Consider the following 24,849-nt stretch of genomic DNA (forward strand, 5'->3'; position numbering starts at 1 on the left):
ACATATTTTAAAGCTCTGTGGCTTTTGATTATAATTATTATTTGAAACGATCATTCTTACTGCTACACAGATCGGCTTGGAAGAGCCTTGACATCAAGCCAGTCCAATATAGTATGATATCAGTTAGGTCTATCTCAGTATCAAATCTGGGTTTCAAAAGGGCGAGGGAGATGCTGGAGCTGATGGACTTTCAATACGTAGATGTTCCATATTGTATGAGACACCCCGTCTGCGCTTCCTCGCCTTGTCCAGAAACTCTTCTGACTTTTGTATTTCGACTTTGCGTTGTTCCATAGCAAGTGTTTGTTCGCGTCTAACCTCGAATGGTTCATCTGTTCCATCCGTATCCATTGCATCATAGCCATATTCATCCAGGAATTCGGGAGGGGGCTTCTCCAGTGAAAGAGCAAGCAAATCGCCAATCCAGAGTGATACCATGCCTCGAAGCTCGAGAATCTCCGGGGAATCGGTGTACGGGGGTGATCCGAGAAGCGAGTCGATTCGTGTTGCGATTTGCTGAGCTTGTTCGAGTTCCTGACCGCGAACTTTTGCAACAAGTGCCTGCTTCCTGTTTGACTCGCGATGTTCTCCGTATTCGTCTATCATGTCCTCATCGGAAATTTCATCGGACTCTTCGTCGTCGATTCTATCCCTTTCAAATTGACTTTCTTCTTGTGCAACGTAGACCCACAAGCCAAACATGGCAGGATAAAAGTGCAAGGATGAGATCGAATGCGGGTGAGTTTTCGAGTAAGGGTGGTTCAGTATCAGTCGCTCATAGTACTCCTTTGCCTCTGCAAAGCCCTTGTGAGTGAATGGTAGAGGCTTTCGGCCACCGGTAGCTGCATCCGTAGGCGCAATGTGATCAATTGACGGGGCTGGTTGTTGATCTCGCCGGAGCAGAATCTCAGCACCAATCCCCCACCGAGTTTCCGAGCGGACATCTGTCGGCCTCCCTCTAAATTGCTCTCGCATAATAAGCCCCCATGCCCTTCCAGCTCGAGTGAAGTCTCCCTGGAGCAAACAGCGATGAAGGATCGTGGTCAATGCTGCTAGGTGCTGCAGTCGAAGGCTACCGGTATGCGCGGGTGACTGAGGAGGGTATAAGGGAGTCGACATCGTGGCCAGGTCGTGGGATAGTTGAGTCGGTAGTCTACCTCTGTTGTATTCATCCTTCTTGGGTGGCGCATGAGGGAAACGCCCCTGCGGTAATTCTTGATCAAGAGGTAGTCCAGCGATTCGGTATTGGTGTGATTCATTCGGCGTGAGAACGAGGGGCGGTCCAGCAGGAGCCGAGTCCCTCATGGAGGTGCCATCGCTGGCATCTGTAGTATCTCCATCGACATCTTCACCATCGCTCCATGGGTTGGTCTCCCTATGGCGTTTGCGACGATCATATTGGGCAACTCGAGGACTCGTCGGCTGCAGCCAGCGAGGTAGTGGCAAGGCAAAGGACGAGGCCGACACGGCAGGCGCCATATACTCAGAAGGAGACGAGTTCCATCAAGCAGGAAGAAACAGAGAACGATTTGATTCCAGGTGGGGTGGGGTGGGGTGGGGGGAGGGGAGGTTCAAGGTTGAAAAAGTCCCGGAGATGTGAAAGCTACTCGGAGGAAGGGAAGCAAAACAGGCAAACATCTTCACAGCACTTACACTTATCGCGCTATCAACCCCAACCCCAACCCCATCCTTCCACGTTGGACTGGACCTCCCCTTACCTTCTGTTTCGCCTCCCCTCTTTCTTCTCCTCCACCTCCTCCTTTCACTCGGTGCTCGTTTGTTTGATCCACGTCCCCTGGGCGTCGTCACGGAATCCGCCGGACACCACCCCCTCTATCTCCTCGCATCGGTGGGTTATCTTGGGTACGTGTGGGCGTGGGCTTGTCAGACAAGTCGACCTTCCCCCATCGCAATACTTGGTGTTGGACAGTCAACTTGTCTCACATAGCACATATCACATATCTGCTTCCCATTGAAGTTCACCCATAACCGCCTCGCCGATTCCTTGTTGCTTTGTTTCAACGCTCTTTCATCCCTCGGTTACTATCGTTCGCTCCGCCTAGTCCGACTCCGACCTGCCTGCCGAGCGTCTCCGAATCATATCTTTCGTCAACTACGCCCGGAAAACGCCAAAAAAATTTCCCACCAGACCGGAATAAGTTGACAGGGAAGAGATACACCCGTAACAGACACGAAACGATCATCATAAGTTGCTTGGGAATACCTATGGCAGTCGACGGTCTTTGACATTGCACATACTCTCCTGTCATCGGCGACCTGCTACTATGGGACAGTCTTCCTCTACGGCTCGAGATCCTCCCGACACCATCTACCCGGATTACTTGGCACCTCACTCGATACAGCGCGGCCACAGTGCAAGGAATGAAGATATGAACAATCGACCACCAGTTGAACAGAACGGGCAGGCCGGATCCTCAAGTAGAGAGGGGATGTCTCACTCTAATGGGCAAGAAACAGGCTCAGGTGAAGCGAATGACCCTACGGAGACCTGGCAACAACCTACTCTATACTCCGGAGGAAGTCCACATCAGATGCGCAGTATCGAGGAAGAAGGAAACGCCGAAATAGAAGATGACGATGATCGAGCTTACCGTTCCGCGGCCATTGCTCGGATGGTTAGAAGACAATCTACCATGTCCAGGCTGGGATCTAGATTCCTGCCCAACTCGGTTATTCGTGGGCTTCTAAATAGCCAAGAAGAGACGCCTGCAGAGGGCCATGCACACCGCCATGGACTAGTCTCGAGAACCCCCCCCCAAGGTCCGAGACAGGCCACAGCAGTGGTCGCTTTAGCCCCTTTAGTGCGTTGGGATCAAGAGGAGTGACCCGCCGGAGGTCTACAAGAGGGCCTTACTTCATTCCCTCGCGCGAGGACCCATCGGGCACCCCTGATGCTCCCAATAACGAGCGGCGACTCCCTGAGCCCAATCGGGCTTCTTGGCGACGAAGCGCACGCCTCAATCGCGTGCGCCATTCGATATCGACCCCAATATCTCACATGTTTGGCCAGCCACATTCTGACATATCTCCACCTCATGAATATCCGCCACATCTGTCAGCAGACCAGCATCTTAATGACTTACCGCAAGAAATGGACACTCGCTTGGACTGGAGAGAATCAATTGGGGATCCATTACCCGATATGGGGGGGATGGAGCCACCGTCTTTGACTGCAGGCCTGCCCGCTTCCGATCAACCAAACGCTGGAATCATGGGAATGCGTCGACTCCCTGGCCTCCTCCGTGCGCGATCATCTCGGGCATTGCGACCACAAGAACAGACCCCTCTTTCTCGAGTTCTACAACTCGCGGCAGCTGCCATTGCTGCTCAACTTTCCGGTACTACAGGCCCTGCTATGCCGAACATACAGGCCTTGGGCAATGACGGAATTGAGGGCTCGCTTGAGAATTTCATCCAGAGCTTACAGCATGCTACCTCTCCCCAAGGACAACCTTCTCCGGTTGGCGGAGAGGGGCCTAGTAACCCTCCCAGTGATCGACAAACACCTCCAGTCAATTTCTTGCGAGTCTTCAGATTTGCCAATTCAGATTCAGCCACTGGCTCTAATCCCCTTGGGTCAAGCTCGGAGAACTCGGAGAACCTCAGGACCCCAAATGAGGGGATATCTGCAGACGAGCCACCAGAGGGAGGCGAGGGACGACTTGTCACACTGGTTGTAGTGGGTGTTCGATCCGTCCCATCGGGTAACGGTGCCAATAGTGAACAAGGCCCACCAGCCCCCGGTGGTGCAGGTCTCGATGCTCTCCTCGGGTTGCCATTCCTCCCACCGAGCCTCCCACGACCCCAGGATGCTCAAGGTGATCTAGGACAAGGCACAGAAGGCCAGCCGAGAATGCATGCTCCACGTCCTGCAGGCCTCGCCGGGGTCCCACCATCCAGAGCCCCGGACTTCTTACGCCAAGCAGGTCTTATTCCTTCACGCAGAATGTCTGATGTTGGACATCAAACTGCGAACCCGGCTTACCCCCCCATCAGCGCTGTCCGAAAGTCCTCCTGGACCTCATCCTCCACCCTCCACCCCTGCCGAACAAGGCTTGTCTGCTGTTTCTTCCGGCACTTCAACCCCAAGCCGCAGGCCGTCGTCTGCATCTGCGTTGTCACCCGCGCTTCTACCTCACTTACATGAAGGGCAGTCCATGCAGCCTCCCGCGGGACCGTCTGAGGACTCTGTTCCGTTGAATGCCGCTCGCCAAAGACGACGAAGTGATTCCGAATTCGCCCGTCATCGAGCTCTTGGGTCAGGGTCTGTTCGCCGCAATGGCGTGGTTGAGCCTGACCAGCCTCCCCTAGCGGGGGCAGAAGTTGGCTCATCTACGTGGTCGGGACAAACTTATCCGAGAACCACCCAGCTCTAACGACGCCGAGTCTCTTCACTGATGTATGTCTCTATCATTCCCTTTCTAATGGAAGTTTTACTAATGTCGTATTTTAGAACCCCACATACGAGGACATGATTCTGCTATCGTCTCTTTTGGGGCCAGCCAAGCCTCCTGTCGCAAGTCAAGACGATGTCAATTCCGCGGGTGGTCTTTTCCGTCTTGTCGAGTACGGTGGTTCGTTGGTCGCAGAGTCTGTGGATGGTACGGGTGTCATTCAGATCTCAGATGGAGAGCGCTGCTTAATCTGTCTGAGTGACTACGAAGTAGCCGAAGAAGTTCGTGAGTTGAACAAATGCAAACACGTCTTCCATAGAGACTGCATTGATCAGGTAAGCCCTTACATATTCCAACTGCCTGGCTTTTGCCGTGTCTCAGAATGCTAACTAAACCGGCAGTGGCTTACCACGGGTCGAAACTCATGCCCTCTCTGTCGGGGCCAAGGCGTCCACGAAACTTCCAATGGCGACGAGCCAGCAACCTCCGAGCAACCTCCTGCATTTCCAGGCACAGCCATCTAATGCGCTGTGTCTTCAACCCTCATCGTCAGATCTCCCCATTGTCATTTGGCCTTTATCTCTCTCCCCGTTGAACTTTAGCATCCAGCGTCTTCTTAGAGCCTTTTTACGAGTTTTCTTCATGGATATCCCCTCGGCATTCTGTCTTTGTTGCGCCGTCTTTGGGCGCTTTTCATACTTTTGTCTCCCATTTATTCTCTTGGCCAAGAGATGGCGCATTTTTTCTGTCCCTTCTCTTTGTTTGGAAAACAGCTATCTTTCAAGGTCTCGGTTGGTTTTTGTCTGTATTTTTCTTAGCCTACTGTTCTCTTTTGACTTGTTGGCAATAGTAGTTGCCCGGGCGTGAATCGGCATCTAGGACAACTATGTTCGAGTGGCGGTGCAAGAGTGAAAAGATTGACTAAGAGACCCGCATCATAATCAGCATAGTTTATCAACCAAGTTGTACAGTTTATTTCTCGGATTTTCTTCAAGTTCTGCTATTCATCCAGGCTGTGCCTCATAATTCTAGTAAATCAAAGTAGATCGCTGCCCCGCTGCCCCTCGATCACGTAAGCGAAAATATTTCCGCGGCGAGCTTCAGCGATACCGGCTTGACTTTTTGTTCTTCAATTTGTGCCGTTTGCACTCTACGATCTCACCAATTGACATTACCTTGTTCGAATCTTCAAAATTCACGGGGAAGCTTTGCAGGCAATCGCGGTCCATCTTACAACCCCTCCGACCCGCGACGACGAGCCCGCGCGACCGAAACCCCACCAAGCCACACCTACTTCGCTTCAAGGAAACCTCCTACAACCCAATCGAACCCACACGATGTCTTCCCCAATCCGTGCCACAGTCCTAATTTCAGGCAATGGGTCCAACCTCCAAGCCGTGATCGACAAAATCGCCGAGGGCCAGCTGAACACCACCCTTGTCCGCGTGCTATCGAATCGCAAGGACGCCTTCGGCCTCGAGCGTGCCAGCAAGGCCAACATCCCAACACTATACCATAATCTCGTCAAGTACAAGAAGCAGCATCCTGCGACGACGGAGGGCGTGCAGGCTGCGCGCGAGGAATACGATGCTGAGCTTGCACGCTTGATTCTGGCCGACGGGCCGGAACTGGTCATTTGTCTCGGATTCATGCATATTCTCTCGCCGCAGTTCCTGGAGCCGTTGGAGAAGGCGAATGTTCGCATTATTAATTTGCACCCTGCGCTGCCTGGTCAATTCAATGGTGTGGTGAGTAGTTTCCAAACGAGAGCTTTCCCCTGCACACTAAGGTTGAGGGATGTCTTTTCTGACTTCGCATTTAGAATGCAATTGAGCGGGCTCATGCTGCATGGATGGAAGGAAAGATCGATAAGACTGGTGTCATGATTCATGACGTGATTTCCGAGGTGGATATGGGTAAGCCGATCTTGGTCAAGGAGATTCCTTTCCAGAAGGGACGGGACGAGGACGTCGATGCCTTTGGGACTCGGGTTCATGAAATCGAATGGGGAACTGTTATTGAGGGTGTCGGGATGGTGCTGAAGGAATTGCAAGGCCAGAAACAATGATTTGGTGAATGGACCCGCTGTTGGCAATGAAAGGGTAGGGATTTGCCAATTATCGGGAGATTGTTTCCCAAGATGGAAGTATATCACCCGGCCATTGACGATTAATGACTATAAATATCTGAAAACTTAGATGTACGGAGTACCTAGGTGTGGAATTAGAAAGTGAATAACAATCATCTCACAATAGAAAATCTACTTACTACAACTCCGTATCTCCGTAATATCCCATGCCCGCCCACTGGCAGTGTTATCGGTCCAAGCTTGGGCCAAGACCCAAGGACAACCTCAAGGCTTGCCGGGCAATGCCGAGGGGGCCAAGAGAACGTATCCATAGTTCAAATTATTGCAACTGGGCCATCAAAACTCGGTTCAGAACTTTTAGAACGCGGAAAGAAAAAGAAAGAAAAGGTGTAATTTGGATCAAGGTTCCCACTATACTCCCGTCTGCATAGTGCGAAATGAACGGAGCGCCACGAATTGAACGAGAACGGTCCAACAATACGCAATCAGATCGCTGGGAATTCCAGGACTTGCAGGACTGACAGGGATGTGAAATTGCACCCACCTCACCGGTCATGGTCTCATCACATGCTTGGTGGTATCTTCCAAACTCCCGATGCGCCTAGTGCGCCCCTCCGAGGCAAATCACCCGGAGCCACGCGACATGCATCAAATTTGACAAGGGGGATGGACAATGGAAGGCCCAGAAAAATCCGCGGATGTTACAGTGCAGCCCAGCTAGAGTCAAAGGATCAGCAACCAGACCATCCCCCTGGGCAATATCCCGCCGTTGGGATCTTCCATCGTGGCCGCCACTCCGGCACTCACGGCATTCCCCAAGGACCACAAAGTGACAGATCCCACTGCGCCGCCCCCCGCTAGCTCCTGTGCTAGGGGCTGGGTCGCTCGTCCCCTCCATGGGATAATCCTTGAAGAGCGTACTAGTGTGTTTACTCCGTAATCAGGGGTGCAAAAAGTACCATGTGGGTTTGCGTGACAGCATGTCCTAGGGCGCCTATCCAGTTCTCCGTATGGAGTACGGAGTTACTACGTAGTAATTGACCAGTTGGAAAGGGGGAGCCACATTTGCGCCCCCAATCTCTTCTATTCCACACCATATTCTCTCTCAAACTGCCGGCGTTAACTCAATTTCAATTGTTCTTGCGTTGAGGCAGTCGTATCCGATGGACCTCTTGGAATCGGCCGATCTCTGCACACCTTCTGCGCCTCGTGTCGGAGCGTAATGATTTCCGGTGCGTGGTCTTTTGGGGTTGTGCTCGTGGCTTTTCGTACTATTAACACTCGATTCAATGGCCATTTCCAGGAGACCAGTGTAGTCTTGTAAATGACAAGAGTCTCCGTATGTTGGGATTTTGCTTAGGTTCTTTGAATACTTTTGTTGCTAACCTACTGGATATGGGATTCTAGCCTCTCACTGGCATGTTTACGTCTAACTCTCAATTGTAACCTAACTATAGATTTCTTTGAAAAATCCATGTCTACCAAGCTCCTCTTCATTTATCTTGCCCTGTATTACTAGTCCTATGTTTTTGTCGGACAGCCAGTGGAGAAAAATAGAGAAATAAGTTTTTGATCGATTGGACTTCAATGCACAGCTGAAGTCTAAAGCCACCACTTGTTGGAATAGCTAGCTAGGTCACTACACATTTTGAAATCAATGAAGATAATTATCCTTGTTGACAATTCTATTCACAGCGCGATAACTATGCCCCGTCTTATATTGGTATGAATTTCTACCCCTTGTTTCCCAATTTCTACTATACATATTGCAGATATGTGAAATTCTGTACTAGGCCTTGCGCAGAGACTACTAGTAGTAGGGCTTATTATCCGCAGCCTATACTGCGACACCCATCTATCGGCCGTAAGAAGGGCTAAGCATAATTGATTTTGTACGCATGACCTTACAGGGGGCTTCTTAGCCCTTGGATCGCGCGACTCCGCTCCATCAAAGTTATCTAGCTTCCAAAATTGACATATTCCTCTCCTTTGAGTATCGTCCGATCCTCAAACTTGCCAATATTTGCAAATGGATCCGGCTGATATAGATCCGGTCTAAGTATGTGGAGCTGAGTGGATTTCCTGCTACCTGCCATCAATTGATGGTCCTTTGTTCCGCCGGATCATGGCCAAGGTGGACCTGATCGTGGAGTCTCATCTTTGCAAGCACTCGTAAGACACTTTGCTTGGAACTCCTAGGCTTTTTCTCAAAGAAAAAAAAAAGCGCATTAACCCAATGGTGCTATATCTTTAATTTTAATTCTTTGGCATAGTATGTAGATTTGGAGTCGAGCATGCTTCATCTTGTGTGATCAATATTTTCCGTCCAGATGAGGCTGACTTGCGACCCGCTAGCCACACATTTAATGCGTTTCCGTATCCGTAAATGACTACACCATACCCTGGAAGATGCCGATCATGTCCAGGATTGTCATGTGGAATCAGATCGAGCTGTGGCAAGTTGAGTATGCGGGTCTACGGTTTTGAGCATTGCGGGTCTCTTTTCCCTCAGCTATCCGCCTGGGGGATTGATATTTTGAAATCCCGGTGGAATCGGTCGTTTTGTACACCATGAATCTGACACATAGATCATTTCAGACACAGAATTCAATGACTATGCCGCTTGCGAGCATTCAAACGCCTCTCACCGTGCCTTTTTCGCCATAAAATGGAGGTTCAATTCTCCGTGTCGGTCGACGTATACGAATATACGAGCCTGGCCCCACGCACTCTTCCATTCTTCTGCCTGCTGCTGCCGTCGTCCTTGAAATGTTTCTAGGGATAGGTTTGGTAGTACGGAGTACTCTCTCACGACCAACCAAAATAGGCATAGGGTGCAGTAAGTCCAGTAACGCATAAGTGGAGACATCAACCGGTCTTCCCCAAGTCCCGGTAGCAGCTATGGCCATGATGGGGAAGGGCATGAGATCTAGGACGGAGATGTTACCCAGTTCGGCCCAGTGCAGTTGCTAGACTTAACATGGACAAGGATCGACTTCGAGAGCGTCCATAGCATAGGATCAAGAACAGTGCGGCGTGGTGGAACCTAGCAAGGGCATTGTGGACCAAGAGGCCCACAGTCTGTCAAGGAGCGCACCATTCAGCGTTTGACCGGCTCACCTTTCACCCACATGGCGAGAAATGTCGGAAGGTCGGTGCACTGTGCAGGTCCCGTCGTCAATAGTGAGGTGTCTAAGGCTGTTAGGGCTTGCGACGGACTGTTCCTTAGCCCTTCCTGGGTGTGGTTGGGCTAATGTTCCCCTCTGACGTGGGCGAATAGGGACAAAAAACCGCCACTGGCGTGATGATCTACCATTGTTCCTTGCCCCTGCAATCATTGATCACTGATCATGATCGTACTGGAGCTGGAGAGCTCAAGTCCGATGGAGTCGATCCCAGTGCACCTGTCGTTAGCGTCTTTTTGATCTACGGAGGACTCGGCCCACCCCTTTTTTTTTTTTTCTCTCTTTTTCAATAATGATTTCTCTGCGCACCTGTCAAATTCTGCCCAGGTGGTCGATCAGGCACCGTCGATTCCAGCTGGGCATATCCATTGTTCCATCGTCCCGAGGAGGAGAGATGAAGAGGAGGAGAGGGGAAATATGAAGAAAACTTGGAAGCCTTCAGCTGAGAGCCCTGGAGATATCGTTCCAATCTCCATCCCTGCAATGACCATGGGAGGCCAGAGACCACGCATATTGCCCCCATCGGAAGCTGGGATCAAGTTCCCCCGTCTCGCTCACCTCCACACCCTCCCCGGCTCGTCCTTCCCAATCATGAATCATAAATCCATTCATGAGCTCAGTGGCTCCACTTCTCTAGTCCCTTAGTTACAACCCGGGCTCCACTTAGGAATCTCCGTCATGAACAGAACGTTTTCGGCATATTCTCGATGCGCCCCTTGAGGTTTCAGATTTGCCGACTGCGCCAGTCACCTGGTGCGGAATGCGCCGTTCTATCAGACCGAGCCTGTCATTTCGGGCCCCAATCTTCCGAATCTTGAACCATCACCGAGGTGTCTCCTCCATCTTATTTCCCCTAGGCCCACGCTATTGATCTCTTCTCGGCAGGTTCCACTTTGTACCAGAGGGTGCGCAATCAATTTGATCAGACGAGAAATTTCCGACAGCTGGTTCGGGGTGCTTCCGACGGGTTCTTGTTCAATCTGTTCAACCTTTTCAACCTACCAGGTACTCCGTAATCCGTCCGTACGGAGTAGAGGGCGGTTAAATTGAAGCTGAAGCTGGAGAAAGAGCGTAGAAAAGGCATGGATTATGCATGTCTCAGATGCTCTGATCATGCCAGGATCGGCCCCCCTCCCTTCTCGTTCGTTCGGGCGTGCATCACAGGCTTGCATGGACCCAGCAAATTGGGGCTCGGGCCCGTTCTCAAAGCCCTAGGAAATTGAATTCGCTGATATCATCGCCCTGTGGCTTGCGAGGATCGTCCAGCAAGACTTTCCCCCTTTCAAGTTCACCGAGACCCGAGGCTCGTGGGGATCTTCTGACTAAGGATTAAGGATAAAAATAAGCCCAGAGGACGATCCTCAACTAGAGTGGGGAAGAAAGGGGGCCATCCAGTGCTACTGTACATCAATGATCTGTAAATACTACGTGGATTTGGCATTTTGGTTTTCTGCTAATCCTCATCCCACTTCCTACTTCTCTTCTGGGGTGAGTGACGAGTCCCATACGAGCTGTCTAATATGCAGGCCCGGTTGGAATTCAATTCCACTCTTCTCCGTGAGAGAGGCAGTTGCTCACTTAGCCCATGAACCATCCCTAACTCGTTGAGTCATGAATATAAGGGAGAAATAGAGAAATGGAGACATGGAGATACAAAATCCAATGTGGACCGGAGTCGGCCCCGAGATGGCAGAGAATTATTTTATGCAAATCTAAAGGAAAATAAAAAAAAGGAAAAAGAAAAAGAAAGTAAAAACAAAAAAAGGTTCTCTCAGGCTTCTTTTAATCTCCGCACATCACAACTGTCCAACTGTCCAACAGTCCAATAGTCTGGGTCAACCTCACCCCACCCCCTACACTTCCACTTCCACTTCCACTTCCACTTCTTCCAAAGTTGTGTGCTCTTGTTCTCTCTCTCCTCTTTTCCTTTCTCTCCCTCTATTTATCTTGCTTTCCCTGGTCCCACTTGTTCTCTCGCCTTCTCTCGTCACAGTCCGCATCGTCATCCTCTACGATGCAATCTCCCATTCGAAATACATGAGCTGAAGGGGGAATCCGCACTTGGAACCACAACCATCATGGCGCAGTCATATCATCAACCACAGGCCGCTCTGGGTGGCTTCTTAGATTCAATGCAGCAGGACTCGGGCATGTCGGCGTATTCGCTCTTTGGGCCCACGCAGTATCCCGACAGCGTTGCGTTTTGGCATGATCCCTCCGCCGCCCCGGCGATGGCCGTACCCGCTCCGCCATATCCGCCCAAGCAACCAACCTTGCTCCAAGCCATCCCGGATCAAAAGAAACACAAACGTACCCGAAGCGGCTGTTTCACCTGTCGTGCTCGTCGTATCAAATGCGATGAATCTCGTCCTCTTTGTGAGCGTTGCAGAAAAGGTAGTCGAGAATGTGTCTATCCGTCCCCCGCGGCATCATCCGCCTCCAAGCTCGGAGGCCGGGCCGTGGGGAAATCTCGTGGTTCTCGCCCGGCCTCACAAGGAAGTGACTCTTCTGCTGGAAAGCCAGATGGTGAACTAGTCAGTCCTCTAGAGCCCATCATCGATGAAGAAGAACCCGGAAGCTCCGGCCTGGTATCGCGGCCATCGCCACCAGCCAGTGGCAGCAAGTCTCGCCCCGAAATGAACAGGACACAGAGCGGACAGTCGATGAACAGACACATGAGACAGACGCCCGAGTCTGAAAACTTCAACAATCTGGACCCAAGTAGTTCGCCTTCAACGGAGTCATCTTCACGCTTTGAGTCAATGAGCGTGCGATCGGCTAGCATTAGCCATACTACGCTTGACCTATTGAACTCCTCCCGCCTCTCAGAGGACTTGCGTTTTTACCTGAATTATCATCAAGAATTCATCTCCCACGAACATTTCTTCTTGAGATCCAGCAGCGACCGCTTCATCCATGACAGCATCATTGAACTTGCGATGGGCTATGATCCTTTGTTATATGCATTAGTGGGGTTTGCCGCCTATCTCCATACCCTCAACGTGCCAGGAGGAAAGCTCTATAGCTTTCTGAAATACTATAATAAAGCCCTGGTTCTTTTGCGGAAATCACTGGGCTCCGGGGAGGAACATACGGAAGCAACATTGTGCACCGTTCTTGTCTTGACGACTTTCGAGGTACTATTCCTTTTGAAAACTCCAGGCTAGAGCCGTAAATCTTTCGCTGACTCTTATCGTCTAATCATAGGAATACATTGGAGACTGGGTGAACCTGATCGATCATCACCAGGCATCTCACGCACTGGTGCGAGAAATACTGACGCCAGAATCCTCCAACACCGTTGAACTACACACAAATATCTTCCTGTGGTACGCGCGCTTCGACATCGTAGTCGGAATCGTCGCTGGCACCGAGGCGGTTCTCCCTCGGGACTGGTACATCGGCAAGGAACAATACGACGCAGAGCAAGCGGCTCTATACCCCAACGACCCTGCGAAGCAGCTCGCATTGGTTGCGTCAATCAACCGCCGGTTCGGTTTGGAAATGGCCTCGTTGTATGCCCGATTGTCGCGTGGTCTGATTCCGATGGACCAGTTCATCATCCAAAACCAGCAACTCGGCCAAACGATGGAGCGGGCGAAAAACATCATCAGAGAGTTCGATGATTCCGAATACACTGTCAGGTCCTATCCAAATCAACAACCCTTGACCGAGGATGATATCGTGGATCCTTACGTTCCAGGCGTTCTTCATACGGGGCCATTGTGGGATGCAAACTACGCTTGGATCGACCTTCTCTCGACAGAATTGATGTTCAAGTATCAAACAATGCTCGCCTTGAAGCAGCCCTTACTCCCAGAACTGCAAAGCCTGGCATTCGAACAATGCCGACTGCTCGAAACTATTGACCGCTGGCCGAACAAGGGTTATGGGCATTGCATTGGGTACAAGAATAGCATCGGTCTCGCCAGCATGTTCCTCATCAAGGATACCAAGCACCAAATGTGGTCTCGGCGGAAATTGGCCATCATGGAGCAAAACGGGTGAGTGTAATAGACCGCCGTCATCATGTTTATCCCGAGAATGGATCTAAATGCTAATCGTTCATCTCCTTAGCTACATCATCCCCCCGAAATTCCGCGAAGCCTTAGGCGCTATCTGGCAACTTCCCGAACTTCAACACTGGTGGCTGCCAAACGACGAAGGATATTTTGACATTATCCGCGAAATCCGCGCCCTCTCCGCTGAACGGATGAGCCAGCCACGGGACGAGTTCCGCGAAAATGTGCGAGATATGAAGTCGATGTTTTGGAAGCTGAATATGGATGATCAGGATGAAGAGCACAGCCCTTCAAGTAGCCACAGTGGGCTTTATTGAGAGTCTCTGTTATCGATGATATCCATATGAAATCATTTGGGGTATGGTCTGTCTTACACACCAGACCATACCACCACAAACGCCATACCCGTATGCAAGCGTGCCAGACCTTCCTTTGAGAACCATGTCGGCTGTCCATTTTAACATGGACTTGGGGCATTATCGACTTGTGGCTCCCATACCCAGTTGATAGACATATTGGCGCAAAACAATCCCTACCAGCATCATGCGCGCACTTCGTCTCATGCCTGTGTGTGCTTTATATCCACCAAAATCCGCATCATTCTCACTGGCAGGCTCCAGGGCTTTCTTTCTGGTTTCCTTCCCATCTACCCAGTTGCCTATCTACCCAGTTGCTCCAGCATCCTCCAGCATTTATCTTTCTTCTCTCTCTGTCATCTCCACTGCCATATTCCCCATCTCTGAGTTTTGCATGGTTTTCTGCAGTCATGACTTGATGTGTACATTTATTATACCCAACTGCTCGGATCCATATCATTGAAAAAATACTAATATCATCCCCCTTGGGCCTCTCTCTATACCCGGGAACCTTCTCGCTGGGACACTCACTGCCCAACAAACTTCGGGATTTCAAGTGCAAGACATAGAAGCGGCATCATATTTTGTTTAACTTGCATATCCTATACATCTCTCACATGTGACTTATGATTCACGACATTTTTCCACTATCAACATTTACACGATCCCCGGGTCCATTGTCGGGACGGCAACCATTTTTCCACGGCACATCCCCTGCCTTAATGACCGTCTCCAAACCACCGGCCAGTTCCCCAGCGCCAAATGCCTCCCCATCTAATTCCTCGCCCCACGGCAAAGCATCAACATCAACCTCCCACCCAAGCAAACATCTCAAAATAACACCAGCACCAGCCTTACTCATAACAACATTCATCTCCTTGCACCGCTCATCACAGCAACATTCAACACACCCCTGCGGCGAAACACAATCGCAAGCCTCAATCCGCGCCACAGCACGTCGTAAAAGCAGCCCGATAAACTCAAACGCTTTACTCGCAATCCCAGAACCACACGACCCGCCCTTGGCATCGTAGAACGTAAGACGAGCGGGCCGCTGCCGCTTCGGCGGCTGAAGACTTTTTCTCATCTTCTCTTGCTCGGCGTCGTTGGCGCGGTGCAGCGAACGGCGGAGTTCTTTCTTGGCGACTTTGCATTCTGTCCGCACGTCGCCCGGTGAGGAAACGACGAAGGAAGGGAGTAGGGCGAGGACCGCATGTTCGGCTGCGTGGATCGCGGCGGCAATGTTGAGCTGGTGCGACTCTAGGATCTCGATTGCGAGAGAAGGCACATCGAGCCACATCCCCTTGGTGAAGATGTCGATGGGCGGGTTGTCGACGGCGACGGCGTCGAGGATGCGGCCTCTTTTGTCGACTTTGAAGAATCCGTAGACGACGGCGTGGATCTGGACGGCGCCGAAAAATGCGCGGGATCCGGAGGTGTCGGTGCTGACTAGGCGCATCGTTTCTGTCTCGATCGGGTCGATGTCGGTGAAATCGCGCTGCATCGTGCTCCAGTCTACGTTGACGCGGAGGACGCGCGCGAAGAACTTTTCGGTGTTGAGTTCTTTGACGAGGTAGGTTTGGCCTTGGTGGAGGAATATGCCGCCTTCGTAGATGGTGAAGAAGGCGCGGGAGGCTTCTACTTCTTCGAGGACGACGTTGCGGTTATTGGTTGTGTCTATTACCGCGAAATGCTGGTCTTCTGTGTCGCGGATTGAAACGCATCGTGAAGGATGGGGACGGAATCGTTCATGGCAATGATAGAATCCCATACTATCCTTAGTTAATCGCGTGGCTGCGAGGGCAAAAAGCTGTTGACCAAAGTAAATGCAGTCCTCATCCGGACGGATGGGCATTTCGAATGCCGCGCACTGGACGTGTCCTTCTTGGATAAGCTCGTTAGTCAGATCAATCTGTAGCTCGCAATTCGGTCGAGTGAAAATTTCATCGGGATTTTGCATATAATGCTGATCTGTTGGATATCTGTCTCCGACAAGCACAGACAGTGAGTCCTTGTTACGTCGTCCGGCTCGACCGCTTTGCTGGCGCAGGTTGGAAATTGAGTAAGGAAAGCCCATGGTAATAACCGCATCAAGGGAGCCAATGTCAACGCCTAATTCCAAGGCATTGGTTGCCACGATACCCATGAGCTTTCCTTCGAACATTTCCTTCTCGATGCGGCGGCGATCTTGAGGGCTATAGCCACCTCGATATCCCATGACCATGTTGCCAACCTCTGTTCTTTCAAGAGCTCGGAACTCGTTGCGTACAGCCTGCAAGAGGACTTCGCAAAAGTGTCTGATTCGGCAAAATGCAATCACCCTGACACCCCGAAGAACCAGCTGGCAAAACAATCTCGCAGTCTCAGTAACGCTATCACCGCGTCCTGAAGTGGGGTCTGTCGGGTCTTTGAATGGTGTGTTCCAGCAGAGAAACTCTTTGCGGCCGGAGGGAGATCCATCAAAGTCGATCAGTCTCACATCATCCACTCCGAAGATAGATTTCATGTGCTGCTCGGGATTCGCAACTGTGGCAGAGCAGGAAATAAACTTGACATGTCGGTTGCCCACCGCCGCACATGTCCGGCGAAGACGTCGCATGATGAACGCAACGTGCGAGCCAAATAATCCGTTGTAAACATGCAATTCGTCTACCACAACAAATTTGAGATTCTTCAAGAAAGTGCGCCAGGCGCTTTCTTGCGGCAAGATAGTGATGTGGAGCATATCGGGATTGGTGAAAATGATCCGCGCCTCGTCACGGATAAGGTCACGACTGCTCATGGGCGTGTCTCCGTCAAATGTGTCGACCATTGCATGTTGCAAACCAGTCATGTATTGCAGTAGATCGGTCATACTGCGCCGCTGATCTTGAGCCAGGGCCTTTGTAGGAAAAATGTACATACCCCTGCTGTCTGGGTCTTTTTCTAATTCGTGTAACATTGGGATTTGGTATATCAGTGACTTGCCAGAGCTCGTTGAGGTGGAAACAATGACATTGTGGCCATCGTACAAATGATTGATAGCCTCTGCTTGGTGAGAGTAGAGCTGGGTAATGCCCCTCGTATTGTAGAGGGCATTGACCATGTCCTGTGAAAGCTGGAAATTCAAATCACCGAAAACAGGTGACTGGGCATCGAATACACGATGGCCTTCCGGCACAATCTGGGCATGGTACCACTCCATCTCTCGTATCTCGGCGATGATTTCCGCAATAGACTTGCGCTCTTTCGGTATGGTGGCTGGGATCTTTGATGCTGAAGGAGTATTCCCACCGCTACCCCAAGGCGTTGGCAGAAAGACATTTTTCTCGTCTTCGAGTATCAGAGCGGGATCTATACCTTTGTCTTCACATTTAACGAGGAATGCGTCAATGGCGTCCGAGAACTTCGTGTTGCGTTTTTCAATCAGAGAAAGCATTTGCTTCTGGCTGTAAACCGGCATTTTCAAATCTTCGTCTTTCATCCGGCGGACTGGTTTCGACGGCTCGCCAGTTTTCGGATGCGGGACTTCTCGCTTGAGGTCTCCGTCGACAAATTCGAAGAGCAAAACATTTCTTCCAAACTCGTGGTTTTGGAAAGCATCCGAGCTAGCGAGATCCTCCGCGTTCAGGGAGCCGTGACGTTTATGCAACCCATATTCAATCGTCTCTCTATCCCCGACCGTCATGACCTCGAGACTTGCTTCGTCGACGTATTCGAAGCGCACTGCCTGGGGGACGATCGCCTTAACTCTAGCCACATCCTCGACGGTGAGGTCTTTCCCTTTCCCCAGTTGGGCCTGAACTGCCTTTCTGATATTATCGAATGTGGTTGCGAAGTGCTTGCGCGTACAGCAGAAGGTATACACCAAATTCAAGGCACGATGTGTCTGCGAAAGTTGCTTGAAGGCATCCGGCCATGGTGCGGACGGGGATCTCTTCTTCGGAGCCTTGGATTTCCCATTTGATGCTGACTGTTTTCCCTGTTCTGTTTTCCGCTTTTTCTGCTGGCCGTTTCCCAGCTGTTGGGAGTCTCGTGCGTTAAGAGACTCGATCACAGGGGACGCGTTTGCTGCGGCCTTGCCGGTGATCGGAGGGGGTTCATTGTGGTCTTGTTTTCGTTTTAGGGTCTTGTGGGCTGCTTCTGGGAAATCCGCCATTCTGGCGGTCCATATCGATCTTCCACCAAGGCGGTATTGAATGGGTGGGAGTGTCCAGCTGGAAGATGCAGATGCGAGGTGAAAAGCGCCTTAGACGCGTGGTCACGTGCAACATATCTCTATAACCTGATTTGGCACAATTCACAGCTCGCCATTGTAAAAGAGATGAACGGAGCTGGTCGAAATTACGACATTATGGCTATATTGAATTGAAACAGCTATTTCAGAACGGTTGCACATTATCATTACCCAGATGGGGGTCCATCATGACGAAGCTCCCCCTCCCATCTATACAACTTGGTGAATTCCAAGTGCATGTGAATTAAGCACCAACGACACCTTGTATCAAGCTTTCCAAGCGACCCATGAAAAGAGCATATGCAAACCAGGAGTATTCTATTCAGCCTTGCTAATTTCGGACCGATAATAATATCCACAATAGGTTCGGCATTCCATCCGAATTGAACATTCTTTGCCTTCTACAGCTCTTCATGCCGATTATCGGCAGTTTTGCTACCCACGAATTTTCTCTTACAATGCGACTCTGTGATTATTGGAACGAATCTCAGTCATTACTTTGGATTATGAAAACCTTTCCGTCGTAATCATTTGCAGAACATTTGCCGATTCAGGAGCTTGTGTTCTTCCTCGTCTGCCATTGCCTCAGCGATCGGCACTAGACCTCCATTCCCCCAGTTCCGATGACGCGGGCTTATATACTCTGCGTTTCCACTTATCAACCCTTCAATTGATTCTTTCCAGTCATTCAAAACAGGAGTCTTCGAGACGATGTCCTACTTTATCCGATCCCCCTCCAGAAGACTATTTCATCTCTCCCAAAAAGCCTTCAACTCCGGAATCCCACTCCGCCACAGACCAATGTCCACTGCATCATCAGGGGCCAAAGCCCTCAACGACTGGAGCGCAGCCCAATACCTCAAATTCGAGGATGAGCGAACCCTTCCGGCACGCGACCTTCTCGCTCGAGTGCCCCTCACATCCCCAAAGCGAGTGGTAGATCTGGGCTGTGGCCCAGCCAACTCAACCGCCGTCATAGAGTCGCGCTACCCCGACGCCGAACTGGTGGGGATCGATTCTTCCCCAGACATGATCCGCAAAGCCAAGGCGACACTTCCCCATCTTGACTTTACCGTGGAAGATCTAACCTCCTACTCGCCATCCGGAGAAGTTGACCTCTTCTACTCAAATGCCGTATTCCAATGGCTGAAGAAGGAAGAACGCTTCGAGATCGTTAAAAAACTCATGGCTAGCCAACCATCCGGCGGTGTTTTCGCCCTCCAAGTCCCCGATAACCTCGCAGAGCCGTCGCACGTTCTGATGCGGGAAACTGCTACTTCGGGCCCGTGGGCTGAGAAGCTTGCGAGTGTTGGGAGGGATACGTTTCAGACTCCTCAGGAGATCTATGATCAGCTCATCCCTGTCTCCTCTCAGGTAAATATCTTTCACACCAGCTACTATCATGCTCTTGAGAACCATGCTGCTATTATTGAGTGGGTCAAGGGCACTGGACTGCGGCCTTTCTTGGATCCCCTGCAGCCTGAGGAGAAAGAAGGTTTCTTGAAAGAATATCTCAAGCGCTTGCAACAAGCGTATCCCGTCTGTGCAGATAGCCGCGTGTTACTGCGCTATCCGCGTTTGTTTGTGGTTGCTGTTAAGAAGTAAGGATGGTCGATGTATGTATGTAGCATTGAATCTAATAAATTTCACCTTCAAGTTCCAACTTTTCATTCAGATGCTTTCATGGTTGACCGAGTAGACCTGAAGGAAGATCACTACAAGAACGACGGATAGTTATAACTGTCTGCAACATATGAAATTCATAATCGCTAATAATCAGGTATCGGTCACCGTAGTGATCGCGCGAACTCCAGATGTAACTCCAGATGCACCGAAGCCTAGTTTACTCTTTCTCTTCCAGGTTTTAATAACAGACCCCCGCGACTTCTAAAACTTCATGCATCTTCATCGTCACTCTCATCCTCGTCTTCCCCGGTCAACAACTTCCTAATAGCCCTGTACAAATCCTGTGCGTAAGACTCATTTGGAGTCTACGAGAGATGATTAGTGAATGAGACACATGGGCGAAAGTGAAAGCGACAGGCATGGAAACTTACCCGAAGCAGGAGAGGAACAGTGCGGTTCTCTTCTGTACTGGCCAGGAAAATTTGCTTGTTGGTAGGGGCCTTATTCTTAGCATCTCCATAATTCATACCCTCGAAGACGGGGCTGTTTAGCATGACGCGAAGGGCACCATCAGCTCGCATGATCATGCGGCCAACCTTCTTCCCACCAACATCCCGAGCATTAACCTTGAAAGTGCCAATACCCCGTTCCTTCCACTCGCCATCAGTGAAGGAGAAAAGTTTGGCCTTGCATACGAAAATTGTCTTCTCTTCTTCTTCGCCAGTTTCAACTGTAAAGCCATGTTAGTTGGTCTGGGCATGAAGTGCCAGGGAGCGGAGTGAGCATACTGGTTTGTTCGAAGAATCGCTCATCGGTCTTAGCCGCCTCGAATGTATTGTTTTCCTCTGCACCCTCGCCTTCGCCTTCATCTTCCTCGTTATCAGATTCTTCAGCGCCTAAGGGCTTGGCCGCCTTGGTCTCACCAAACGTGGAGGAGACATTGGGAGATGCGAAGCTAGTTTTACCAGCAGGAGCAGCAGACCCAAATCCGCCTCCAATTCCACCAAATCCAACAGCACTAGGCGTAGCGGAGAAGGGACTGGCTGATTTGAAGACAGATGACGTTGTTGATCCGAGGGTGCCAAACGGAGACTTTTCAGAGCCAGCAAATCCACCCAACGCAGATCCTGCAAATGCGGAACTAGAGGCGGGCTTGTCTTCTGTGGTAGCGGGTGAATCGGTCGAGAATGGCGATTTGGCGCCGGCGAGTTTGGCAAACGGCGAATCAGCTGCGCTAGCGAAAGCACTAGCAGAAAAGAGCTGAAATATGATTAGTCAGAGCAAGAGGTTGGAATGAGATGTACATCGAACGAACGGACCTTATTAGTGGTTTGATCGCGCTCCTCAGAATCGTCGCGGTGTCGTTTTTTCTCCCTTTCGTTCTTAGCAGAGTCGGACTCCTGCGCGAGATCAGACATCGTCTCCGACTTCTTAGGTGATTCCTTTTCTAGTTGTTCCCGGCTTCGCTTCTTTGTTAGACCCTTGGCGGATTCGATGGTTGCGGAGTTCGAGAATTCCTGTGACGAGGGGTCTGTGTTAACGCGGTTCTCGTTCCTAGATTCTGACTCGATGGATCTCGAGTTTTGGGGGTTGAAAGAGGCTTTGGGTCGGGCATTATATTCCGATGGTTTCTCTTGGAGCAAAGTGGGATCTTCAGGGTGGTCAATGTCCTGTAGATGATTCATAGCTTTCCCAGAATCCGAATTTCGAGTATTATAAACAGCCGTTTCAGCCTCTTGGCTACCAACAGACTCAATATATTGACTCGGTAAATTGCAGACATGGGAATCGCTAGAATCATCCGACTGCGACTTTGGGTGATCCTCAAATTCATCCGGCTCGATCGAGGAAGCCTTGAGTGCCGGATGATCTTCATAGGATTCTGAGCCTGCGGACATGTTGGATTCCTTTGGTTGTGGGTTTATATCCAATGGACGGGGTTCCTGGGACTCTATGCTTGCCGAGGGTTCAGGGTTAGAAACTTCTGCGAGCATCCTTGGATCGCTGGGGCTACCGGTCTGCTCAAAAAGCTGGGAAGCAGAAGGTTCGGTTCTCTTGGTCTTATTATAATGGTCACGGGAGTTCCTAGCTTCCGACTTCTTCGGTTCTTCAAGCCCAGAGCTAAAATCACCTTCATCGGTCCCGGCAGAGAGCTCATCGGATGCCTCCCACGCAGAATCGGTGCCCAGCTCTTCTTTATCTGCGGGCCTCGGGTAACTCGCAGAAGTATCCAGTTGTGTCTCCGGAATTTCCGTCTGGGGCACTTCGGTGATAAAATCTTCCTTGGCTAGGTCCTTTGGGGTGGCCGGGAGGAGGTGCTCGGGATTATGTTCGTGGTCACTCACATTTGAGGAGGTAGCAGCACCGGTAGACTGTCCGTTGTTGGGCGTGGTTTCCCGTGATCGCTTTCTTCTGCTGTCATCGGGGGAATCATTCGGACCGTCTCGTGATTCTTCAAAGGATCGCTTCCTTCCGTTCTCCTTGGATGGGGTAGACTCGATGGTGGTCTCCCTTAGCTGCTTGCGAACGGGGCGCTCGCCACCGTCATTGTCGGAGGGTGGGGACTGGGGATCTTGGGTGGTCACTGCGCGGATGATAAACTCTGTCAGAACTCTAGAAGGCTCCAAATGCGCAAGTGAAGATCGAAATGGATCCAGATTGACGAGGAATAGAGTAGAACCGCAGGGGAGACACCGGATGAAAGCGCAACGCCCAAAGAGGGGTACGATGGAACTCGCTCGCCAGGGCGCTTACCCGCCGGCTCTGCCATGTTGCTCTGCTCATTCTCCGAGTCTTCCCTGCGACACCAGCTGGGATCCTAGCAATACCCTCATGCTCTTGAAATAATGCGCTTTAGTCCGAAACACTTACCACCGGTCGAAGGCTTCGGCTCGTCCGAAACAGAGGCCATTGCGTATGGTCGTCGCCGAAAACGGAGCTGTGGGCGAAGTTGTTTTGTTGCAGATGCAAAGTAGTAGATGAGTTAAGAGAAGCGCAGGGCTGGATCGAAGCGATTATCGAAGGAACGACCGTAGCAGCCTAGACAAGCCTAGCCAAGGTCAAAGGTTTTGCGGATGGGAGAAAAACAGGGAGGTTGAAAGGAGGAAGTCATGAAGTGTTGTTGTCCGGTCACCGCTCCGCCCCGCAGCAAACGCTTTGAATTGGTACTCGACAACAATTTGACTTAGTCCTCGGTTTCTTGCTTTTTAATTTTGTTTTTTTTTTTAGCAAACAGACTTGCAGTATGGAAGAGTCAGCCACCCTCTCAAAAAAAAAAAAAGTCAGAAAACTTCCCCCAATTTAAGGGCTTAATTTCCTCTAAATGCTGAGTGGGGTGTTTTTGCTGCAAGCCCAGAGCCTCCAATTTGACTTGCCAAGCTGTTTGCCCCTTTGTATATAGATCTGTACCAGTATTTATGCACGTCTGTGATTGCTAAGACCAAGGCCACACATCAATAAACACTTCAAGTTGGACCTTGTTCGAGTCGAGTACGCAGTCATATACTATATTTTAAAGATCAACATCCGTAGTACTATCCGTAGTACTAGTAGTAAACTTATGGCTGACTCGAGAAAGCCTTTAGCCAAAGGTCCACGACGTATGGTAATAGCCACTTTCACAAGCAGTTGAAATTGGCAATAACATTTGATTGAATATGTGTACAAGTGCTAATCGCAATTTAACTCGGGAATCCTTGGTGGGAGGTGACCATTGGAGTTAGTTCTTCAATCTCACAACGAGAAACAAAAAGCTCCTCTTGACTTTGAGAGTATGGCACATCTTGTCCTCTAACTAATGAAACAAAGGCATCCGATCGCAATATAGAACATGAATAGCGGATACACCGCAATGCCGACGCGGTTACGGACGATTCCAGATCCGCCCAATATGCTGACACCTGCTGCCAGAGACCACGCTACAAGCACGAGGTAGACGGGAATTCGGGCGATCGTAGGAAGTCCGAGGGCACTAAGGAGAGCGGCAATGACGAGGGGGAATAGTGTATAGCCGATAATGCAGATTGACTGGAAGAAGGAGCTAGACGGAGGTATATCGCATTAGCATCGTTTGGGCACATCAGATGTAGGTGACAATCGAATCCAACATACATTTTACCACCGAGGAGTTTAATCTGAAGGGTAACAGCGGCTTCTCCAAGCCACACGATGCAGAAAACTCCCGAGAAGACCACTGACGACTGGTCTCCGTGCGCGACAGAGAGGAAAAGACTCAGAACCAAGCAGAAAATCAGAGGGCCCCTGCACAGATATAAATCGTCAGTTTATAATCCAGTACCATGCGCAAGCAGAGGTGTAGGCCCACGTACCAGAGATCCCAATCACGCAATCCATCACTCATTCCACCCTGCAGGACGACATCGGCATCCGGCCAGCGTCCCACGAGCCCGCGCAGGTTACGACCAAATCCAGTTGCCTCGCCTCTCTCGGCAGCATCGTTGATACCACCGCCACCACGCTGCATAATTCCACCAAGCAGATATTTAGGCCACAGCACTTGGCGCATCTTCTCACCAACGCCGATCAAGTCTCGCGACAGGGTGGCCCAGACACTCTCATCAATAGTGTTCTGGGTCGCGCGGCGGTCCTCACCCGGAATCGAAGTGGTCAGGTAGTTGCCATATCCAGAGGCCCGTCCACCTCTCGAGCCATTGTCCGCTTCAATGTTGCCTCGTAGAGGGGCTGTGTCGGAGGTATCATGTAGGGGGTCATCGGCATCGATAGCTACAGGGCGCGTGGCGGGTTAGTAAAGAAGGCTAAGTCGAATAGAGAGACAACTAGTTCAGCGACTGGCTTTGAAGCACTCACCATCGTCTGCCTCGATCAGATCGTCATCTAGGAGCGAGTCGTCGTCGTGTAGGTCGCCATGTGAATGGCCCGGTTGTACACTAGCCATAATTTGCACGAGGGTACTTTTGACG

The 24,849-nt window shown here is 50.8% G+C and overlaps 9 protein-coding genes across 9 annotated transcripts; 4 read left to right on the forward strand and 5 right to left on the reverse strand.

Moving 5' to 3' along the window:
* Positions 1–153: 153 nt before the first annotated feature.
* On the reverse strand, positions 154–1,479 carry N7533_011994 (uncharacterized protein; the record flags this gene model as incomplete). Its single annotated transcript, XM_057108644.1, has 1 exon — positions 154–1,479. The coding sequence occupies one exon, from the start codon at positions 1,477–1,479 to the stop codon at positions 154–156; it is 1,326 nt and encodes a 441-aa protein (XP_056953745.1).
* An 806-nt stretch (positions 1,480–2,285) lies between these two features.
* Positions 2,286–4,939, forward strand: N7533_011995 (RING-H2 finger protein; the record flags this gene model as incomplete). Its single annotated transcript, XM_057108645.1, has 6 exons — positions 2,286–2,636; positions 2,714–4,123; positions 4,176–4,285; positions 4,333–4,420; positions 4,475–4,750; positions 4,817–4,939. The coding sequence occupies 6 exons, from the start codon at positions 2,286–2,288 to the stop codon at positions 4,937–4,939; spliced, it is 2,358 nt and encodes a 785-aa protein (XP_056953746.1).
* An 813-nt stretch (positions 4,940–5,752) lies between these two features.
* N7533_011996 (phosphoribosylglycinamide formyltransferase) lies at positions 5,753–6,483 on the forward strand (the record flags this gene model as incomplete). The annotated part of the gene is made up of 2 exons (XM_057108646.1): positions 5,753–6,163; positions 6,238–6,483. 2 exons carry the CDS (start codon positions 5,753–5,755, stop codon positions 6,481–6,483), a joined length of 657 nt encoding a protein of 218 aa, XP_056953747.1.
* Positions 6,484–9,148: 2,665 nt separating this feature from the next.
* N7533_011997 (uncharacterized protein) lies at positions 9,149–9,413 on the reverse strand (the record flags this gene model as incomplete). The annotated part of the gene is made up of 2 exons (XM_057108647.1): positions 9,149–9,267; positions 9,317–9,413. The coding sequence occupies 2 exons, from the start codon at positions 9,411–9,413 to the stop codon at positions 9,149–9,151; spliced, it is 216 nt and encodes a 71-aa protein (XP_056953748.1).
* Positions 9,414–11,767: 2,354 nt separating this feature from the next.
* On the forward strand, positions 11,768–14,028 carry N7533_011998 (Zn(II)2Cys6 transcription factor; the record flags this gene model as incomplete). The annotated part of the gene is made up of 3 exons (XM_057108648.1): positions 11,768–12,826; positions 12,897–13,693; positions 13,767–14,028. 3 exons carry the CDS (start codon positions 11,768–11,770, stop codon positions 14,026–14,028), a joined length of 2,118 nt encoding a protein of 705 aa, XP_056953749.1.
* Positions 14,029–14,698: 670 nt separating this feature from the next.
* Positions 14,699–18,205, reverse strand: N7533_011999 (ATP-dependent 3'-5' DNA helicase; the record flags this gene model as incomplete). The annotated part of the gene is made up of 1 exon (XM_057108649.1): positions 14,699–18,205. The coding sequence occupies one exon, from the start codon at positions 18,203–18,205 to the stop codon at positions 14,699–14,701; it is 3,507 nt and encodes a 1,168-aa protein (XP_056953750.1).
* An 879-nt stretch (positions 18,206–19,084) lies between these two features.
* N7533_012000 (Trans-aconitate 2-methyltransferase) lies at positions 19,085–19,888 on the forward strand (the record flags this gene model as incomplete). The annotated part of the gene is made up of 1 exon (XM_057108650.1): positions 19,085–19,888. The coding sequence occupies one exon, from the start codon at positions 19,085–19,087 to the stop codon at positions 19,886–19,888; it is 804 nt and encodes a 267-aa protein (XP_056953751.1).
* A 290-nt stretch (positions 19,889–20,178) lies between these two features.
* On the reverse strand, positions 20,179–22,820 carry N7533_012001 (uncharacterized protein; the record flags this gene model as incomplete). Its single annotated transcript, XM_057108651.1, has 5 exons — positions 20,179–20,274; positions 20,341–20,639; positions 20,698–21,169; positions 21,229–22,493; positions 22,781–22,820. 5 exons carry the CDS (start codon positions 22,818–22,820, stop codon positions 20,179–20,181), a joined length of 2,172 nt encoding a protein of 723 aa, XP_056953752.1.
* Positions 22,821–23,698: 878 nt separating this feature from the next.
* On the reverse strand, positions 23,699–24,824 carry N7533_012002 (Yip1 domain protein; the record flags this gene model as incomplete). Its single annotated transcript, XM_057108652.1, has 4 exons — positions 23,699–23,948; positions 24,020–24,169; positions 24,238–24,652; positions 24,737–24,824. 4 exons carry the CDS (start codon positions 24,822–24,824, stop codon positions 23,699–23,701), a joined length of 903 nt encoding a protein of 300 aa, XP_056953753.1.
* Between the last annotated feature and the right edge of the window lie 25 nt (positions 24,825–24,849).

Source organism: Penicillium manginii (genome assembly GCF_028828005.1).
Source record: "Penicillium manginii strain IBT 31320 chromosome Unknown utg000009l:1.0-3297300.0:1.0-3298630.0, whole genome shotgun sequence".
NCBI classification, from domain to species: Eukaryota; Fungi; Ascomycota; class Eurotiomycetes; order Eurotiales; family Aspergillaceae; genus Penicillium; species Penicillium manginii.